Source organism: Hylobates moloch, unplaced genomic scaffold (assembly GCF_009828535.3).
Source record: "Hylobates moloch isolate HMO894 unplaced genomic scaffold, HMol_V3 SCAFFOLD_19, whole genome shotgun sequence".
In the NCBI taxonomy this organism is placed as follows: domain Eukaryota; kingdom Metazoa; phylum Chordata; class Mammalia; order Primates; family Hylobatidae; genus Hylobates; species Hylobates moloch.
The window spans coordinates 71,765,375-71,782,261 of NW_026652294.1; the positions used below are offsets into that span (position 1 = coordinate 71,765,375).

The following is a 16,887-nucleotide window of genomic DNA, read 5'->3' on the forward strand; positions in this document are numbered from 1 at the left end:
GAATAAGATAAAGTGGCTTAAAGGGGTCCATAAAAACTGGCTTATAAAGTTCCACCACAATGAACTCCAACAAAGTACTGAAGCATTTTCAAGATTTCCTAAGATTGAATTTGTTTTGTTTTGTTTTGAGACAAAGTCTCGCTCTGTCACCCATGCTGGAGTACAGTGGCATGATCTCGGCTCACTGTATCCTCCTCCTCCTGGTTTCAAGCAATTCTCCCGCCTCAGCCTCCTGAGTAGCTGGGATTGCAGGCACGCGCCTCCACACCTGGCTAATGTTTTTTTGTATTTTTAGTAGAGATGGGGTTTCACCATGTTGGCCAGGCTGGTCTCGAACTCCTGACCTCGGGTGATCCACCCACCTCAGCCTCCTAAAGTGCTGGGATTACAGGTATGAGCCACCACACCCAGCCTGAAGTTTAACCTTTAAGGGAAAACTACCTGTACAGCTTCTTTACACTTGGAAACCTCCTTCATAATTAAGAGGCTTTCAAAAGTGCACTTCATTCAAAGCAACCAAACTACAAGTAACATGCAAACTGAAAAAAATACACAAAGCCTGAAATATTAAAATAAAAATAAACAGTAAATGGTCAAATGTTTCTGTTAATATCAAACATTTCATAAATAATGTTAATCTTCATTAGGTAGGCATAGTGAGATAACTTATCAGACATGAAGACAACAAAGGCAACCCAACTAATTCAAGTCCTCTCTCAGGCATAATATCTTCCCAAAAACCACTCAGTTTTTTAACCACACATAAAGCAAAATTGTTAAGTAAGTTTTCTGTCTCTGATTAGAAAATCATATTAGAGATCACACAATTGATTGCTATGTCCTCTCAGAAATACATACTGTAGGTCAGGCGCATTGGCTCACACCTGTAATCCCAGTACTCTGGGAGGCCAAGGCAGGTGAATCACCTGAGGTCACAAGTTCGAGACCAGCCTGGCCAACGTAGCAAAACCCCATCTCTACTAAAAATACAAAAATTGCTGGGCGTGGTGGCTCACGCCTGTTAAGCCCAGCACTTTGGGAGGCCGAGGCGGGCGGATCACGAGGTCAGGAGATCGAGACCAACCTGGCTAACACGGTGAAACCCCGTCTCTACTAAAAATACAAAAAATTAGCTGGGCATGGCGGCAGGCGCCTGTAGTCCCAGCTACTCGGGAGGCTGAGGCAGGAGAATGGCGTGAACCCGGGAGGCAGAGCTTGCAGTGAGCCGAGATCGTGCCACTGCACTCCAGCCTGGGTGACAGAGCGAGACTCCGCCTCAAAAAAAAATAATAATAATAATACAAAAATTAGCCAGGCATGGTGGCACATGCCTGTAGTCCCAGCTACTCGGAAGGCTGAGGCAGGAGAATTGCTTGAACCTGGGAGGCAACAGTTACAGCTGAGATCGCAGCATTGCACTGCACCCTGGGCGACAGAGCAAGACTCCATCTTGAGAAAACAAAAAAAAAGAAAGAAGGAAATATATATTGTAAAGTAACTTTACGCATGAGTTCAAGAAAATTTATGCATGATTCCTCAAATAAGGAAATCCTCTATGAAGGTCACACAAATAATCAGTCACTGGGAGGAAGGAAGGGAGGAAGAGAGGAAGGGCTAGATTCATGACAATTGGCTATATTAAGTTTGAGGTATGTTGTCTGTAGATTTCTCTTATGCAACAAATATAAATCTGTGATTATCACTGACAATCGAAATATGGTAGAGTGTCTGAACATTTCTAATAAGCAGTTTTCTATAATTCTAAAATTTCCTATACATTAGGCTAGTTCTAATCAAGGCATCACACAGGATGCATGACTGTACTATTCTATAGGCTGACTTTGTAATATTTATCCCTAAGAAGCTAAAAGTATGTTAGACTAACAACAGCTGAAAGAAGCATGAAACTGCACATATCTATGACATACAAGTTGTGATACCTGGTCAACCCACAAAAATAGGATACATGTACCACTGCTCTCAGGAAGTTGAATATCTCATGGGAGAGACAAGACCAAAATACACAAATTAATGAAGAGTTCTATGAGAACAGAACATAATAAAGTGGTAAAACTGACCATTAGAGCCATATAAATCAAAAGAAAAAAGACCAATGTTGGTTCAAGTCGTGACAAAAAAAACTTACAAATTATAGATTTGTTAGTTTCAAGTCCAGTGCAGAGATTTATTTCTACCTACTGCCTGTGCCTTGGGTAAAAGTTATTAATCACTTGCTGGAAATGCTTTTACAATAACATAAGCAAACATACATTTTTAATAACTGTAATATTATATATAGATATATTCCATCTTAAACAAATATCCTCAGTTTTTCATTTTTGACACTTTTACAAAAAAGGAGTCAGTTGGGGTAAGTTAATCAACCTTCATAAGATTTTAAGCAAGGAGCCCAGACAATCTCAAAAAAGTATTCTCAACCTAGAAAAACACAATGTTGAGATCATTTTAACATGAATTAAAATACATTCCAAGTAACACAAGGAAAAACATACAAACTAACTTTAATGTAAAAACTATTTGCCCTGTACTACTGCAAGACTAAAGAGGACTGTGTTACAGCCTTCAGAAGTGGGCTCAGACTCTGTCTCTTCTCACAGTCTTAGCAGATCTTTTTTCATTGGTTTATTTTATTTTAGGATTGCAGGTACATGTGAAGGTTTGTTATACAGGTAAACTCATGTCACGGGGGTTGGCTGTAGGGATAATTTCATCACCCAGGTATTAAGCCTAGTACCCAGTAGTTATTTATCTGATAAGTTAGACAGATAAAGTACACTTAACTCCTGACAAGGACTGACTAGCTTCTTCCAATGTACTTTCCCGAAGGGGTCAGAATCTAAGTATATGTCCAATTGAAAAATCACCATCTATTCCCTAGAGAGAAACAAAACCCTCTGTCAAGATATAACTCGATCCTTCAAATGTGGGGTTTTATTTCTGACTTCAACAATGTTTCCAAGTAACACATCTAAAGAAAGAAGCTTAGGTGGCAAACAAACGGTGTTGGTTCAGACATTTCTCCTACCTACACCTTCAAATGCCCCCTCTTCCCTATCACCTGTCAATTATCACAAGATTAGAATCTAGCCACATTACAGCCCTCTGAAAATCTTCTTTCTTATGCCACAGTCTGGCCCCCCAAAATGAGGGGCATGTTTCTCTTTTAGTTCTGCATAAAATCTAATTAAAAGAAAGTTGATGGTGTAAAAAGAAACGCAGGGAGGCTTTCTTCTTGCCTACTCCTTCGTCTTTACTCTTTTCTTTTCTCCTTAAAGCTATAGGAAAAATCAGGTAATAGTTTGAACCGCAACTGCAAGACTTATTAACTAACTAGATAAACCTTTAAGACTCTAAATAATTCTCAGAGTCTTTTTTTTTTTTTTTGAGACGGAGTCTCAGCCAGGCTGAGCCAGAGTCAGGCTGAGCCCGAGTCACAGCCAGGCTGTGTCACCCAGGCTGGAGTGCAGTGGCGCGATCTCAGCTTGCTACAAGCTCAGCCTCCCAGGTTCACGCCATTCTCTTGCCTCACCTCCCGAGTAGCTAGGACTACAGGCGCCTGCAACCACGCCTGGCTAAATTTTTTTTATTAGTTTTAGTAGAGACGGGGTTTCACCGTGTTAGCCAGGATGGTTTCGATCTCCGGATCTCGCGATCTGCCTGCCTTGGCCTCCCAAAGTGCTGGATTACAGGCGTGAGCCACCGTGCCCGGCCAAAAGTTTCTTATTCATTTTGTTTGTACCCAGTGTGGGAAAGAAAGACTCAAGATACCATCTGAATTCTGTATCCTCTAGCAGTTAACCACTCGCACAAGACGCTTGGAAGGCAGAATCACATTTTTTTTTAATCACTGAAACTCCTATTATAAATACATACACTACGGCAAGTTCAGACTTTAAGTTACTATGACTAAAAAAAAATTATTTTCATGGTTTTTAAAATAACAGTAATTATGAGTATTTGTATAATACTTTACAGTTTACAAAGCACTTTTATACACAGTATATACCTGGACCCTCCTAGATATCCCTTAAGTAGACAGAGAATAAATCATACCTCCATTTGGCAGTGAAAGAAACTCATGATGAAAGGAGTGTAGTGATTTGCCCTAAGTCATTCCCAGTAAGTGACAGATTGGGATTTTAAAACAGGACTTCTGGCTCCAAAGTCAATATTCATTCCAAGAAAATAATACTTTACCACTGACTGTCAAAGCAGTTTTCTATCTGCTTACTCTAAGGATACTTTTCCCCTTAAACCTTCAAGCCAGAAATGTTCAAATAAATCATCAGCTGCTTTGAAGTCTCTTCAGTACAAACCTGTGTTCATGAACACTTACTCGGCAAACCTGCCACACACGGTAGCTAGAAATGTATGTCTCCTATGTATAGCAACTCAGGAAACTTAGTATTCTTAATAGTTACCTTTTAGGCTTTTATTTTTATTTATTTATTTATTTATTTTTTTGAGACAGTGTCCCCTCCATTGTCCAGGCTGGAATGCAGTGGCACCACCTCGGCTCACTGCAGCCTTGACCTCCCCCGGCTCAGGTCATCCTCTCACCTCAGCCTTCTGATCAGCTGGGGCTACAGGCGTGAGCCACTATGACCGGCTAATTTTCGTATTTTTTTTTGTAGAAACAGTTTTGCCATGTTGCCCAGGCTGGTCTTGAACTCCTGGGCTCAAGTGATCCGCCTACCTTGGCCTCCCAAAGTGCTGGGATTGTAGGCATGAGCAATCGCACCTGGCCTAGAAAAGAATCTTTTTTATTAAATGTTTCTATGCCTGCCCTTAAAGAGATGGATCCAAAATAATTTAACACTCTCCTGATTGAATACAAGAACTCTTTACAGGGCATCGCTCCTATAGCCAGGCCCTGTGTGTTAAGTGCTGATGATTCAAAGGCAAAAAACAGAAACAAAAACAAAAAAACAAAACCATGGACCTTAACTTCAAGGCACACACAGGCAAGCTGGAGGATGGTCAGGGAGAAAGGAGGTGGGAAAATGAGGGAGATGGTGGGAGGGGTGGCCACAACCAGTTGTAAGATGCAAAAACAATGTCTAAAGTAGGGGCAGCACATAGTCCAGAGAGTCTTTAAGCAAACCCTAAGTGAAACATGGACAGATGAGAGCAGCATAGGCCCCTAAGTAAGGAGGGAATCATAGGCAGTCTTTGCAATAATCCCATCCAGAGCTTGGTACCCGGAGGTAAATTCAAGAGGAAGGAGTAGACTTGAAATGCCAACCTATAAGGTCAGAGAGACAGAAGAGAAAACAATATAGTGACAGATATGTCAAGCACAGGAGAGGCCACCCACTAGAGAAAAGTAAAGGCAACCATCCCATACTGAAGGGGAGATACAGCTCAAAAAGGAGAGGACAGGCAGAAGAGGACGCTGGTACACACACACCCGCATGTGCATACAGAACCTTACAGCCCTTCATCCTCTCGTTTTGTCAACTCCATAAAAATATTCCTGTGACTCTGATCATGAGTCACAGAATCAGAATGACTGGAGGTCATTCTGCTAACCTAGTGACTTGGGGGAGTGAAGGAACTGGAGTCCAGACAAGCAGAGTTATTTGTCCAAAGCCACATGCACTAGTGCATAATAAAGACTACAGCCCTGATTACTGGGCCCTCGTGTCCTAAGCTCTGCCACACTGTCTACCTCCAAATACTTCCATGAATTTGTGTTGCTTCTAACATCTTTCAAACCTCACCTCAAATATATTATATGAATTTTAATAATGACAAAGTTTACCTCAAAATTATTTATGCTGAGGAAATGTAATATTTCATACATCTACTAGAAAATATCTGTAGGGGCATTTATAACACTCTCTTCCTACAGTAGTTATGTTAGGAAATAGTATGTAGAATCACTGTTATAACTCACTACTGCATTTTATTATTTTATCATTATAAACAATGGCCAAGGTTAAGGATAACAGTGACAGTATAAATCTACTCTTAATGCATATGATGGAGGCTGTACATTTAATAACTAATAAAGTAATTAACTACTGAACATATACAAGCTGCAAGAAAGAAATACTTTGAAAATGGGCATAATTATTCTCACTCATGATTAGTGATGCTCTTTCCCAAAGACACAAGACACCAGAATCCATCTTAGCCCTGACCAGAACATTCTTCCTGAAGTGATCATTAGGAGACAACATCAACCTGTTCCCAGGAGAAGACAAGACAGCCATCTTTCTTAATTAGAAAGTAGACACTTCATTTAAACTTTCCTAATACTGAAAACTCAAATTAACGTCCCAGGCATCCTCATTTATTAATTCCTTAACAAATCCCCAGAAAAGTCTTGATACTAACTTTTCAGATTTCTTAAGCAAGACATAATATGCAGTTGCCTACATACTAGATTTTATTAACATGTTGAATTCACCCATTTCATTTAATTTTATCCACACTTTAAGTGAATGTCAGAAAGAGCATCAAGATAACAAAGCAGCTGAGAAGCTGTCCAGGAGCCTACCCATTGTTGAAAATATTTCTCCTAGTCTCTCCAAGCTAAGTTCTGAAAAAACTAAAGAGATGACATTCCAACAAACTTTACAGTAATGCTGTACAAACACAACAGAGATCCCTGTCCTTAAGCATGTGCTCAAACCAGGCCCACAAATAACAGCTGAGTGCTGGGTGCAGTGGCTCACACCTGTAATCCCAGCACTTTAGGAGGTTGAGGCAGCAGGATCACTTGAGCCCAGGAGGTCAGCACCGGCCCGGACAACACAGTAAGACTCCATCTCTACAAAAAGTAATCACAAATAAACATCTGAGTAATGAATAATCCCATCACATTCTCTTGTCACCGGAGCCTGTATGAGTCCTAGACCACCTATTAAAAAGTTTAATTTGGCCAGGCCTGGTGGCTCATGCCTGTAATTCCAGCACTTTGGGAGGTCGAGGGAGGGTGGCTCACCTGAGGTCAAGAGTTCAAGACCCGCCTGGCCAACATGGTGAAACCCCATCTCTACTAAAAATACAAAATTAGCCAGGTGTGGTGGCACACGCCTGTCATCCCAGCTACTCGGGAGGCTGAGGCAGGAGAATCGCTTGAACCTGGGAGGCGGAGGTTGCAGTGAGCCGAGATCACAACACTGCACTCCAGCCTGGGCAACAGAGAGAGGCTCTGTCCTAAAGAAAAAAAAAAAAAGTTTAATTTATCCATTAAGACAGCTAAGAATTGATCAAATGAAATATGTAAGTGAAGCATTTTTTAAATAAGTTTAATAAGTTTAATAGCTTCCCACTAACTTTTTTGGATCACAGAACTCCACAGCAAATCAGAAACTATCTGGATTTATCTCATATGTCCTAGAATCTTTGCCCTTCCAATTAAAACTTTATTTCTAATTAAATATCATTTTATATAATTAGGAACTTTGCTATATTTATGTTTTGTGGAGAAAGCTTACAACTTTGCACTTCACCAAATGATTAAACCTCAGGGGACATAATGGCAAGATGGAGACAGCTCTCCCGCATTGTATTTCAATGCCTAATCAACAGAAGAACTTGAAAGAGGCCATTATCTTTCAGTTGGAGAACTACTGGGCTGGCACAAGCACCTGAAAAGCATCCTACAATACTCACAACCATAATAACACTATTTTTCCTGGGTTGTCAACTATATGCTTCATATACTTCTGTGTGTTATCCCACATGTGCATGTATTAGAGAAAATATAACTGATATTTAAACTCTCTTAAGACTGAAAACAGGCCGGGCGCGGTGGCTAAAGCCTGTAATCCCAGCACTTTGGGAGGCCGAGGCGGGCGGATCACGAGGTCAGGAGATCGAGACCACGGTGAAACCCCGTCTCTACTAAAAATACAAAAATTAGCCGGGCGCGGCGGCGGGCGCCTGTAGTCCCAGCTACTCCGGAAGCTGAGGCAGGAGAATGGCGTGAACCCAGAAGGCGGAGCTTGCAGTGAGCCGAGATCGCGCCACTGCACTCCAGCCTGGGCGACAGAGCGAGACTCCGTCTCAAAAAAAAAAAAAAAAAAAAAGACTGAAAACAAGTTGAAACACAAAACTGACCTACCACAAAGGATACCAGGGTGACTGACAGACTAATAGTTACAAATGAGTAGCCAATGTACCACATGATCCACTTTACAGAGAGACACAATCTTAAAATAATTGCCCAGGAAGATGAGGGAAGAGGCTCACAAATACAGGAAATAGCAAGTTTAAAACACATACTAGCATTAATATATTAATATTCTTATTTTTTCCCGATACCCATCATCCAAGGAGTGCTAACAGGCCTCCTGATTCATCCCTACTCTCCTTCTATCCCCCACCACACTAAATGGAACTTCTCATTTAATTAGAGGAGGGCCAGGCATGGTGGCTCATGCCAGTAATTCCAGCACTTTGGGAGGGCGAGGCAGGGAGACCACCTGAGGTCAGGAGTTCAAGACCAGCCTGGCCAACATGGTGAAACTCCGTCCGTCTCTACTAAAAATTAAAAAATTAGCCAGGCGTGGTGGTGCACACCTGTAATCCCAGTTACTCAGGAGGCTGAGGCAGGAGAATCGCTTGAACCCAGGAGGTGGAGACTGCAGTGAGCCGAGATCGCACCACTGCACTCCAGCCTGGGCAATAGAGTGAGACCCTGTCTCGAAAAAATAAATAAATAGAAATAAAAAATAAAAAATAAATTGGCTGGGTGTGGTGGCTTATGCCTGTAATCCTACCACTTTGAGAAGCCAAGGTGGGCAGGCTGCCTGAGCTCAGGAGTTCAAGACCAGCCTGGACAACATGGTGAAACCTGTCTCTACTAAAATACAAAAAATTAGCTGGGCCTGTAATCCCAGCTACTCGGGTGGCTAAGGCAGAAGAATTGCTTGAACCCAGGAAGCGGAGGGTGCAGTGAGCCGAGATCGCGCCACTGCACTCCAGCCTGGGCAACAGAGCAAGACGTCATCTCAAAAAAAAATAAAATAAAATAAAAATAATTAGAGGAAAATGAACCAGAAGATCATTAAGATGGTTTGAAACTACACCCAGGAAGTCAACTCTTCACTCCTAACTACCTCCTACATACCATCCAACAAATGCTCAAAGTAAAGGTGCCTAACAAATTCTTGAAGCCTAAAATTTTATCAATTCACGGCTCACAAAATGGACTACAGGCAACTTTACATATACAGTCATGCATCACTTAATAACAGAGATACTTTATGAGAAATACGTTGTTAGGCAATTTCACCATTGTGTGAACAGCATGGAGTGGACTTACACAAATCTAGATAGTGGTTCTACCATAGACCTAGGCTATATGGCATAGCTTATTGCTTCTAGGCTACAAACCTGTACTGTATTAAATATTGTAGGCAATTTTAACACAAAGTATTTGGCTACATTTATGTAGCTAAACATATCTAAACATGGAAAAAGAATTTTTCAATTGCATTATAAACTCAGGATGACCGTTGTATATGTGGTTCATCATTGACCTAAACATTGTTACACAGTGCATGACTGTACAAGTTACCATGGGGTTTATGGTTTCCAAGCACAATCCCAGACAGAAGACAATTAATTATTACCATCAAAAACTTCCTTACAGCTCACATAAATCTGAATCCACCAAATCAAAGAAAAAAATCCTCTTCAATATGTGCCTGAGGCCCAAATTTCAAAACTCCACAGCAAATGAATATTAAACAAGTAACTTGCCAAGACTTGGGCTCTCCAAAGTGGAGATAATTAATGCTATAGAGGTCCATGTCTTCAGTGTGCCATGCAAACGTGGTCTTCCACATGCCAAAATAGAGATATGGGGTATTTACACCCTCAATAGAAATGCCACACTCTTCTTCAACCACATCCAAGACTGTATTCAGGCGAGCTATGTTCCATTCATCCACACCCTGGAATGAGAGAGAAAAAAAGGGAGAGAAATCAAATCTTACTAAACCATGAAAGATAGCATTTACTAATCAAACCACTATCCACCAAAATTATTACACTGTATATTCTAACAAACTGAAAACCGAAAAATAAAACAATCCTTATTCAAGAGCCACATATATATGTCCATTATTATTAGTCAAAGATTACTACCAGCATAATGTGGTTCCATATAACTATTTGGTAGAAATGTATACCAAATAGCTTCCTGATGCCAAATGGAAATGAAAGTTACAGACCCACTCCCAACTTGGCTGTCAGCAAAAAATTACTGACTCAAAGTAGATAATCTGGCATGTGTTTTCCCTCTTTGGCACACCTTTTTGTTTTTGGAGTTTTGAGATTTGGGTTTTCTTGGGATTTTTTTCCACATTAGTTTAGAGGTAATATTCACCATCACATATCACATCAAGAAACCAATAGCAAAATATATCTTCTGTTATCTCTCTCCCATCCCTATGCATTCAATCTTAGCATGTAATACATTGTTTCCTTAAAATTCCTCTCTAATTATTGGAAAAACTCTTGGCAGTATCCACTGATCACTGTGCTTCTACTGATGCTTCAAATAAATATTAACCTCTTATGTTAATGGAAAAATTTACACACACAATGCCTATTAAAAATACTTATCCAAACTTTGGTAAAATTGCTGGAATAATGTAGTTTTATAACAGTATAACAATATGGATGGTGATGGCAGAGCGAGGGAAGGTTAGAGTCACTACTATAAGAGTTAAGGTAATAGGAAAAGATTCTGGTTTGATTAGAACTTAACAATCTTTTTTTTTTTTTTTTCCCTGAGACAGAGTCTCACTCTGTTGTCCAGGCTGGAGTGCAGTGGTGCAATCTCAGCTCACCGCAACCTCTACCTCCCAGGTTCGAGCAATTCTTATGACTCAGCCTCCCACACAGCTGGAACTACAGGTGTAGGCCACCGCACCCAGCTAATGTTTCGTATTTTGAGTAGAGACAGGAGTTTCGCCATGTTGCCTAGGCTGGTCTCAAACTCCTGGCCTCAAGTGACCCGCCCGCCTCGGCCTCCCAAAGTGCTGAGATTACAAGCATGAGCCACCACACCCAGCCAATCACTCATGAATTCACTACAGTTCACAACTGCTTAGAAATTATTACAAACTATGCATTTTTACCATAAATTTTTATCAAATTCTAAACATCAGAGACTAGGCACGTTCCTGTGTAAACATGGGGAAACTGAAATGCCTTTAAAGCCATCCCAACCTTTTCGTGCTAATGCACTATTACAGAAGCGCATTGGCCAGGTGCAGTGGCTCATGCCTGTAATCCCAGCACTTTGGGAGGCTGAGGAAAGCAGATCACTTGAGCCCAGGAGCTCAAGACCAGCCTGGGCAACATGGCAAGACCCTGTGTCTATTTTAAAAATAAAAAATTAAAGAAGGGTATTAAATTCATCTATGTCTACCAAAATTGTCCTCTCCAATAACTATACCAATGGCTTCACATACGACCACTTCTAACATTTCCTGAACACACTAAAAGCTTTTAGAGTTGTTCTGTTTTCACTTTGGTCTTTAAATGATTTTCTAATCAGTGTGTTAATCTTACTGTCTGAAGCTTTGGGGTTAAAAAACTATTGATGAAGCAGCTAATGAAACTCTGACTCAGGTAACATAATTGAACATGCCAAAGGACATAATTTAATTCCCAAATTCTCTTAAGTAGCCACTCTATCTGCAACTTAGGCCGCACACTGAGAAGCTTGTTATTTGGAAACTGGTCAAAGTATCCATTTAGAGAAGATCCTAGGTTCCAACTTTTCAGACCTCATAGAAGTTCAATCACATTATGTAAAATATTTTATCTCACTCTATTTATAGTGATGCAATCTCTTAACTCTAGTCCAATCAGACTTCAGTCCAATCACTCTAATAATAGAGTCCTATTTAAAAGTCATTAGTGAAGCAATGAATCTGAAGTAATAAATGAGCACCATATTATAGGAACCATTTTTAAACTGAATGAGCTTGCAAATTTAGACACAAACTATTTCTCTAAAATTCCTACATATGGAGACATCTAAGTTTTATTTCTGACTGCCACTATCTTTTAAAAATAACCAAGGTTGAATCCCTTGACATCCTAGACCCATGGTAAAAGGGGAAGAGGGTAGAGATCAAATAGTGCTGGACAAAAAGACCTAGATTATAACCCCAGCTCTGCAGGTCACTGAGGGGAAAATCATGGAGCTTTTCTGAGCATCAAGTCTTTCTTCATGGAAACACAAGGGTTCTTGTACCCTCCTAGAGTTGCTCGGAGCACTAAATAAGCTAATGAAAATAAACTTTAATAAAATAAAATTTAATTATTAGAACTGATATAATAAGTATCACCACTATTCTCTAGCAAATCTTACTGGAAATCCTCCCAAAAACAAGTCCAGCATGTGAGAAGTGATTATTTAATAAAATGTGTTTAAATCAACTACTGAATTTCTCCCCGTTAATGGGCAAATAACATATTTGCATCAGTTTCTTCTCAGCAAGGCGACGTTGCTAAAAAGTAATTTCTTTTGCTAAAATAAAAAGTCATATAATTTCAATTAAGCAGTTGTGCAAATATTAAGAATAACCAACAGAGAGAGATAAATCTTATTGTTTCAAAATTCTTTCTCCAATTTTTGTTCTCTACTATTAAACTAGCTAGCTGACTCCAAAAACAGGCTCCACAAAGGCTCCTCTGAAGAGTGGTACTGTCTCATCTACTTAGACCAAAAATGCACCTAGTTATCATTAAAGTGAAGTGTTATACCATATAGTACCTCATTACACTATACACCCTTGTATCTTACATTTATTCTAAACAATCCTATAAAATAGGTAATGTTATTCCCAAATGAACAAATGAAAAAACTAATACTCCTAGCTAGAAGTAGGTGGTAATGATTAACCTAAATCTATCTGACTCCTGGACCTTCCCTTTTAAAGGTTTATGCTTCTAGTCCTGATCCTTTCAAAACACAACATATCATCCTCTTCTCTCAGCATCACTGTCAACAAAGATCTGAGGTTCAGGAGCAGCAAACACGTGAAGCTGCTGCATTCTTCCCACCAGAGGCAGTGCCACTCTACACAAATACCAGCAAAGCTTACACCGCAGACTGCTTCACTTGAGAGAGGGTGACAGGAATGATTTAGTGTAAAGGCAGTCTCCAAACCCCAGCTACACACAAGCCCCACAATGACAAGTTAGAATCTGCCAAACTGTTCAAAGCTTAATTCCATCAGGTTTCAGCAGAAAGGCTGCACACCAGCCCAAGTTCACAGATAAAAGTCTCCTCCTGGATTCTGTCTCCCTCGAACAAAACTCTCCCACACATGTTCAGCAGGCACATGAGCAATATTCGTAACTCACCTGACTTCCAATGGACTGACTGCAGTCCTAGGCCTGGGAGTCCACGTGCCCCAGCCCCTTTCTCCTTTCATGCCAATTACCCAGTTGGAGCCTGTCCTGCCCCATTCCTTTACGTATCCTGCATCTGTTTTCTGAAACAACTCACAATTGGACCACGATTTTTGCACAGTAACTGAGAACTTTATTAGGGATATTCCCTTTCCATCAGTGATAGTATCTTCCTCCTATCAGGAATCAGACAGTGGTTTAAAAGCACTCCTAGGCCAGGCACTGTGGCTCATGCCTGTAATCCCAACACTTTCAGAGGCCAAGGAAGGAGAATCACTTGAGGCCAGGAGTTCAAGACCACCCTGGGCAACATAGTGAGACCCTGTCTCTACAAAAAATTTTAAAATTAGCCAGGTGTGGTGCCTGGTGCCTGTAATCTCTGCTACATGGAAGGCTGACATGGGAGGATCAATTGAGCCCAGAAGGTCAAGGCTAGAGTGAGCCAGTGATTGCGCCACTGCACTCCTGCCTGCATGACAGAGCAAGACCCTGTCTCAATCAGTCCATCAATCAATGCATTCCTAAATCTTCAGTGTCTCAACTAGGCCATCCTGGACTCTCTCTACAGTAAGTGCACTCAGTCTCTGCAAAACTGAAGGGAACAACACAGCAACATGCCATGTTAGAAACCTTGAGAAATAATGAGCCATTTTCACCTACACAAAGAAATAATGCGAAAATCACAGTAGCTCAATTTTTCCCAAAATATTTCCAATGCAACATTAGAAATATGGGTCCTGGGCTGGGCGCAGTGGCTCATGCCTGTAATCCCAGCACTTTGGGAGGCTGAGGCAGGCGGATCACCTGAGGTCAGGAGTTCAAGACCAGCCTGACCAACATGGTGAAACCCCATCTCTACTAAAAATACAAAAATTAGCCAGGCGTGGTGGTACACACCTGTAATCCCAGCTACTCAGGAGGCTGAGGCAGGAGAATCACTTGAACCCGGGAGGCGGAGGTTGTGGTGAGCAGAGATCACACCACTGCACTTCAGCCTGGGCAACAAAGCGAGACTCCATCTCAAAAAAAAAGAAATATCAGTCCTATCAGATGCCAAGGTGGAAAAACTTTGTCCTCTTTAACTCTAGCTCTTAAGACAATCACAGTGCAACAGGCACCCCCAAAAGCACCCATAAGGAAACCTGTGTAACTTCGTTTAACTCTGCATTTCCCAGAAATCATTTGACCACGGAAGCTTGTTTGTATAACACATTTACATCACGTAAAACAGTGCTGTCTGGGACAACATATTAAAGGAAGCATTATGGTAGGCGGTTCCCTAAACACTGTAATGCAAATATAAGTCAGTAAAACAAAAAATTACTGTGACCACATCAGAGATGCATTTCAGAACCCGGGGTGTGTGAAGGGGTGGCTGGAGTACGGTCACATTTATTGTCAAAGTACACATATTTAATTCGATTATGTCACCTAAAAATAAAAAGATAGCGTAAATTAGAAAAACTTAAAAGATATTTGTAAATGAAGATAGTCTAAAGGATTAAAACTAGGAAGACAAAAGAGAAGACTCAATCCAACTTTATAAAACTATAAAATGTACTGAAAAACAGAGAAAAAGCTTTTTTAAAAGTAGGTAAAGTTGATGGTTTATGCCTGTAATACCAGCACTTTGGGAGGCTGAGGCAGGAGGAACACTTGAACCCAGGAGTTTGAGACGATCCTGGGCAATAAAGAGAGAGACCTCATCTCTATCAAAAATTTTAAAAAACAGCAGGGTATGGTGACACATGCCACAGGTCCCAGCTACTCAGGAGGCGGCTGAGGAGGGAGGTGAGGCTGCAATGAATCATGATTGTGCCCCTGCACTCCAGACTAGGCAACAGAGTGAGATGTCTCAAACAGAAAAAGATGGCATGTCCATCAAATAGTACAAAAAAGATTTTTTTTAGACAAAAAATAGATTATTAGTAAACTTTTGAAAACCGTGTCACTGCTGCACTCACCCAGCAAACAGTAAAATGGAATGAAGATTTTCAATCTGAAAGAGTAACCCAGTATCAGAATAGCACCACGCTGCACTGGAATCAAAAGTTCTCCAACCAAATGCTGGCTCCACCACTCAGCAATTATAGGATCTGATGGTTTCTCAATGGCCTTTCATGGCAGAGCTATGCCCAGGGTTCAACGCTGCAAACTGGGCAACAAGAGGACTATGGCTACCTTGAAAGGACCACAGAAAAATTCCAGTCTTTCATTGAAACTGTTTTCAAGAAAATACATTATTCCTAGCAGAAGTGGAGAAAGCCCTAAGGCTTCCCAATAGTACATAAATCCACACATGCCTACCTTATAGGACAGTTGTAAAGAAAGGATTACAAAACACAAGTGAAAATATTTTGAAAAACTGCTTAAATTTTTCATTTTCAAAGATGGGGAGAGGGTTCAGACCGCAGCTTTTTTAGGGGGCATCTTGACAGATTCACAGCCCATTCCACCTGAAAGAGGGCTGTCAGCATCCTGTTCCAAAGAGCACAGCAGGAGGCCGGGCACAGTGGCTCATGCCTGTAATCCCAGCACTTTGGGAGGCAGAGATGGGAGGATCAGCTAAGGTCAGGAGTTCAAAGCCAGCCTGGACAATATGGTGAAACCCCATCTCTATAAAAATACAAAAATTAGCCAGGCATGGTGGCACATGCCTATAATCCCAACTACTCGGGAGGCTGAGGCACGAGAATCACTTGAACCCCGGAGGCGGAAGTTACAGTAAGCCAAGACTGCACCACTATACTCCAGCCCGGGCGACAGAGCGAGACTCTGTCTCAGAAAAAAGAAAACAAAAAACAAAGAGTACAAGAGCACAGCAGGAAGTGGAGAGCTGAGTAATAAAGCAGGAATTACAAACTCAGGTGCCCAAAGAGCCAGGTAGGTAACAGCAATTAGTGAAGGCAGCCAGGTATATGTCAAAAAAGGTGGCTATGGGGGTGATGTGTATTTGGAGACAACCTACTATCCTGTCTAAAGGAGACAGCCATTACCCAGTCACTGGGAATGCTGCCAGATTTTCTGATTTTTTTAAGCCCAAAATCCCAATTTTATGTGACATTAACCAACTTTTAAAAACATGTGGATCAGGCCTGGCGCAGTAGCTCACACCTGTAATCCCAGCACTTTGGGGGCCCGAGGCGGAGGGATCACTTGGGGTCAGTTCTAGACTACCCTGGTCATCACGGTGAAACTCCATCTCTACTAAAAATACAAAAAAAATTAGCCAGGCATGGTGGTGTGGGCCTGTAATCCCAGCTACTCGAGAGACTGAGACAAGAGAATCCCTTGAACCCAGGAGGCGGAGGTTGCAGTGAGCCAAGATCGCATGCCACTGCATTCCAGCCTAGGTGATAGAACAAGACCCCGTTTCAAAAAAAAAAAAGAAATGTGGATAAAAGAAAATACATTTGTGGCCAAATCTGCAAAAAATGTAGCAGGCATTAAAGAGTCCATACTTATTACAGT

At 41.1% G+C, this 16,887-nt stretch overlaps 1 protein-coding gene across 9 annotated transcripts in view; it reads right to left on the minus strand.

The window, feature by feature from the left end:
* KDM4C (lysine demethylase 4C) overlaps nt 1–16,887 on the minus strand; it is a 416,633-nt gene that overhangs the window by 318,486 nt on the left and 81,260 nt on the right. For all 9 annotated transcript variants that reach the window (XR_009210974.1, XR_009210973.1, XR_009210972.1 and 6 more), the window contains exon 5: nt 9,742–9,935. Coding sequence is in view for 6 of the 9 variants with exons in the window: in XM_032138252.2 (XP_031994143.1) it covers nt 9,742–9,935 (194 nt within the window). In the remaining 3 variants the exon portion in view is untranslated. The remainder of the gene's footprint in view (nt 1–9,741; nt 9,936–16,887) is intronic.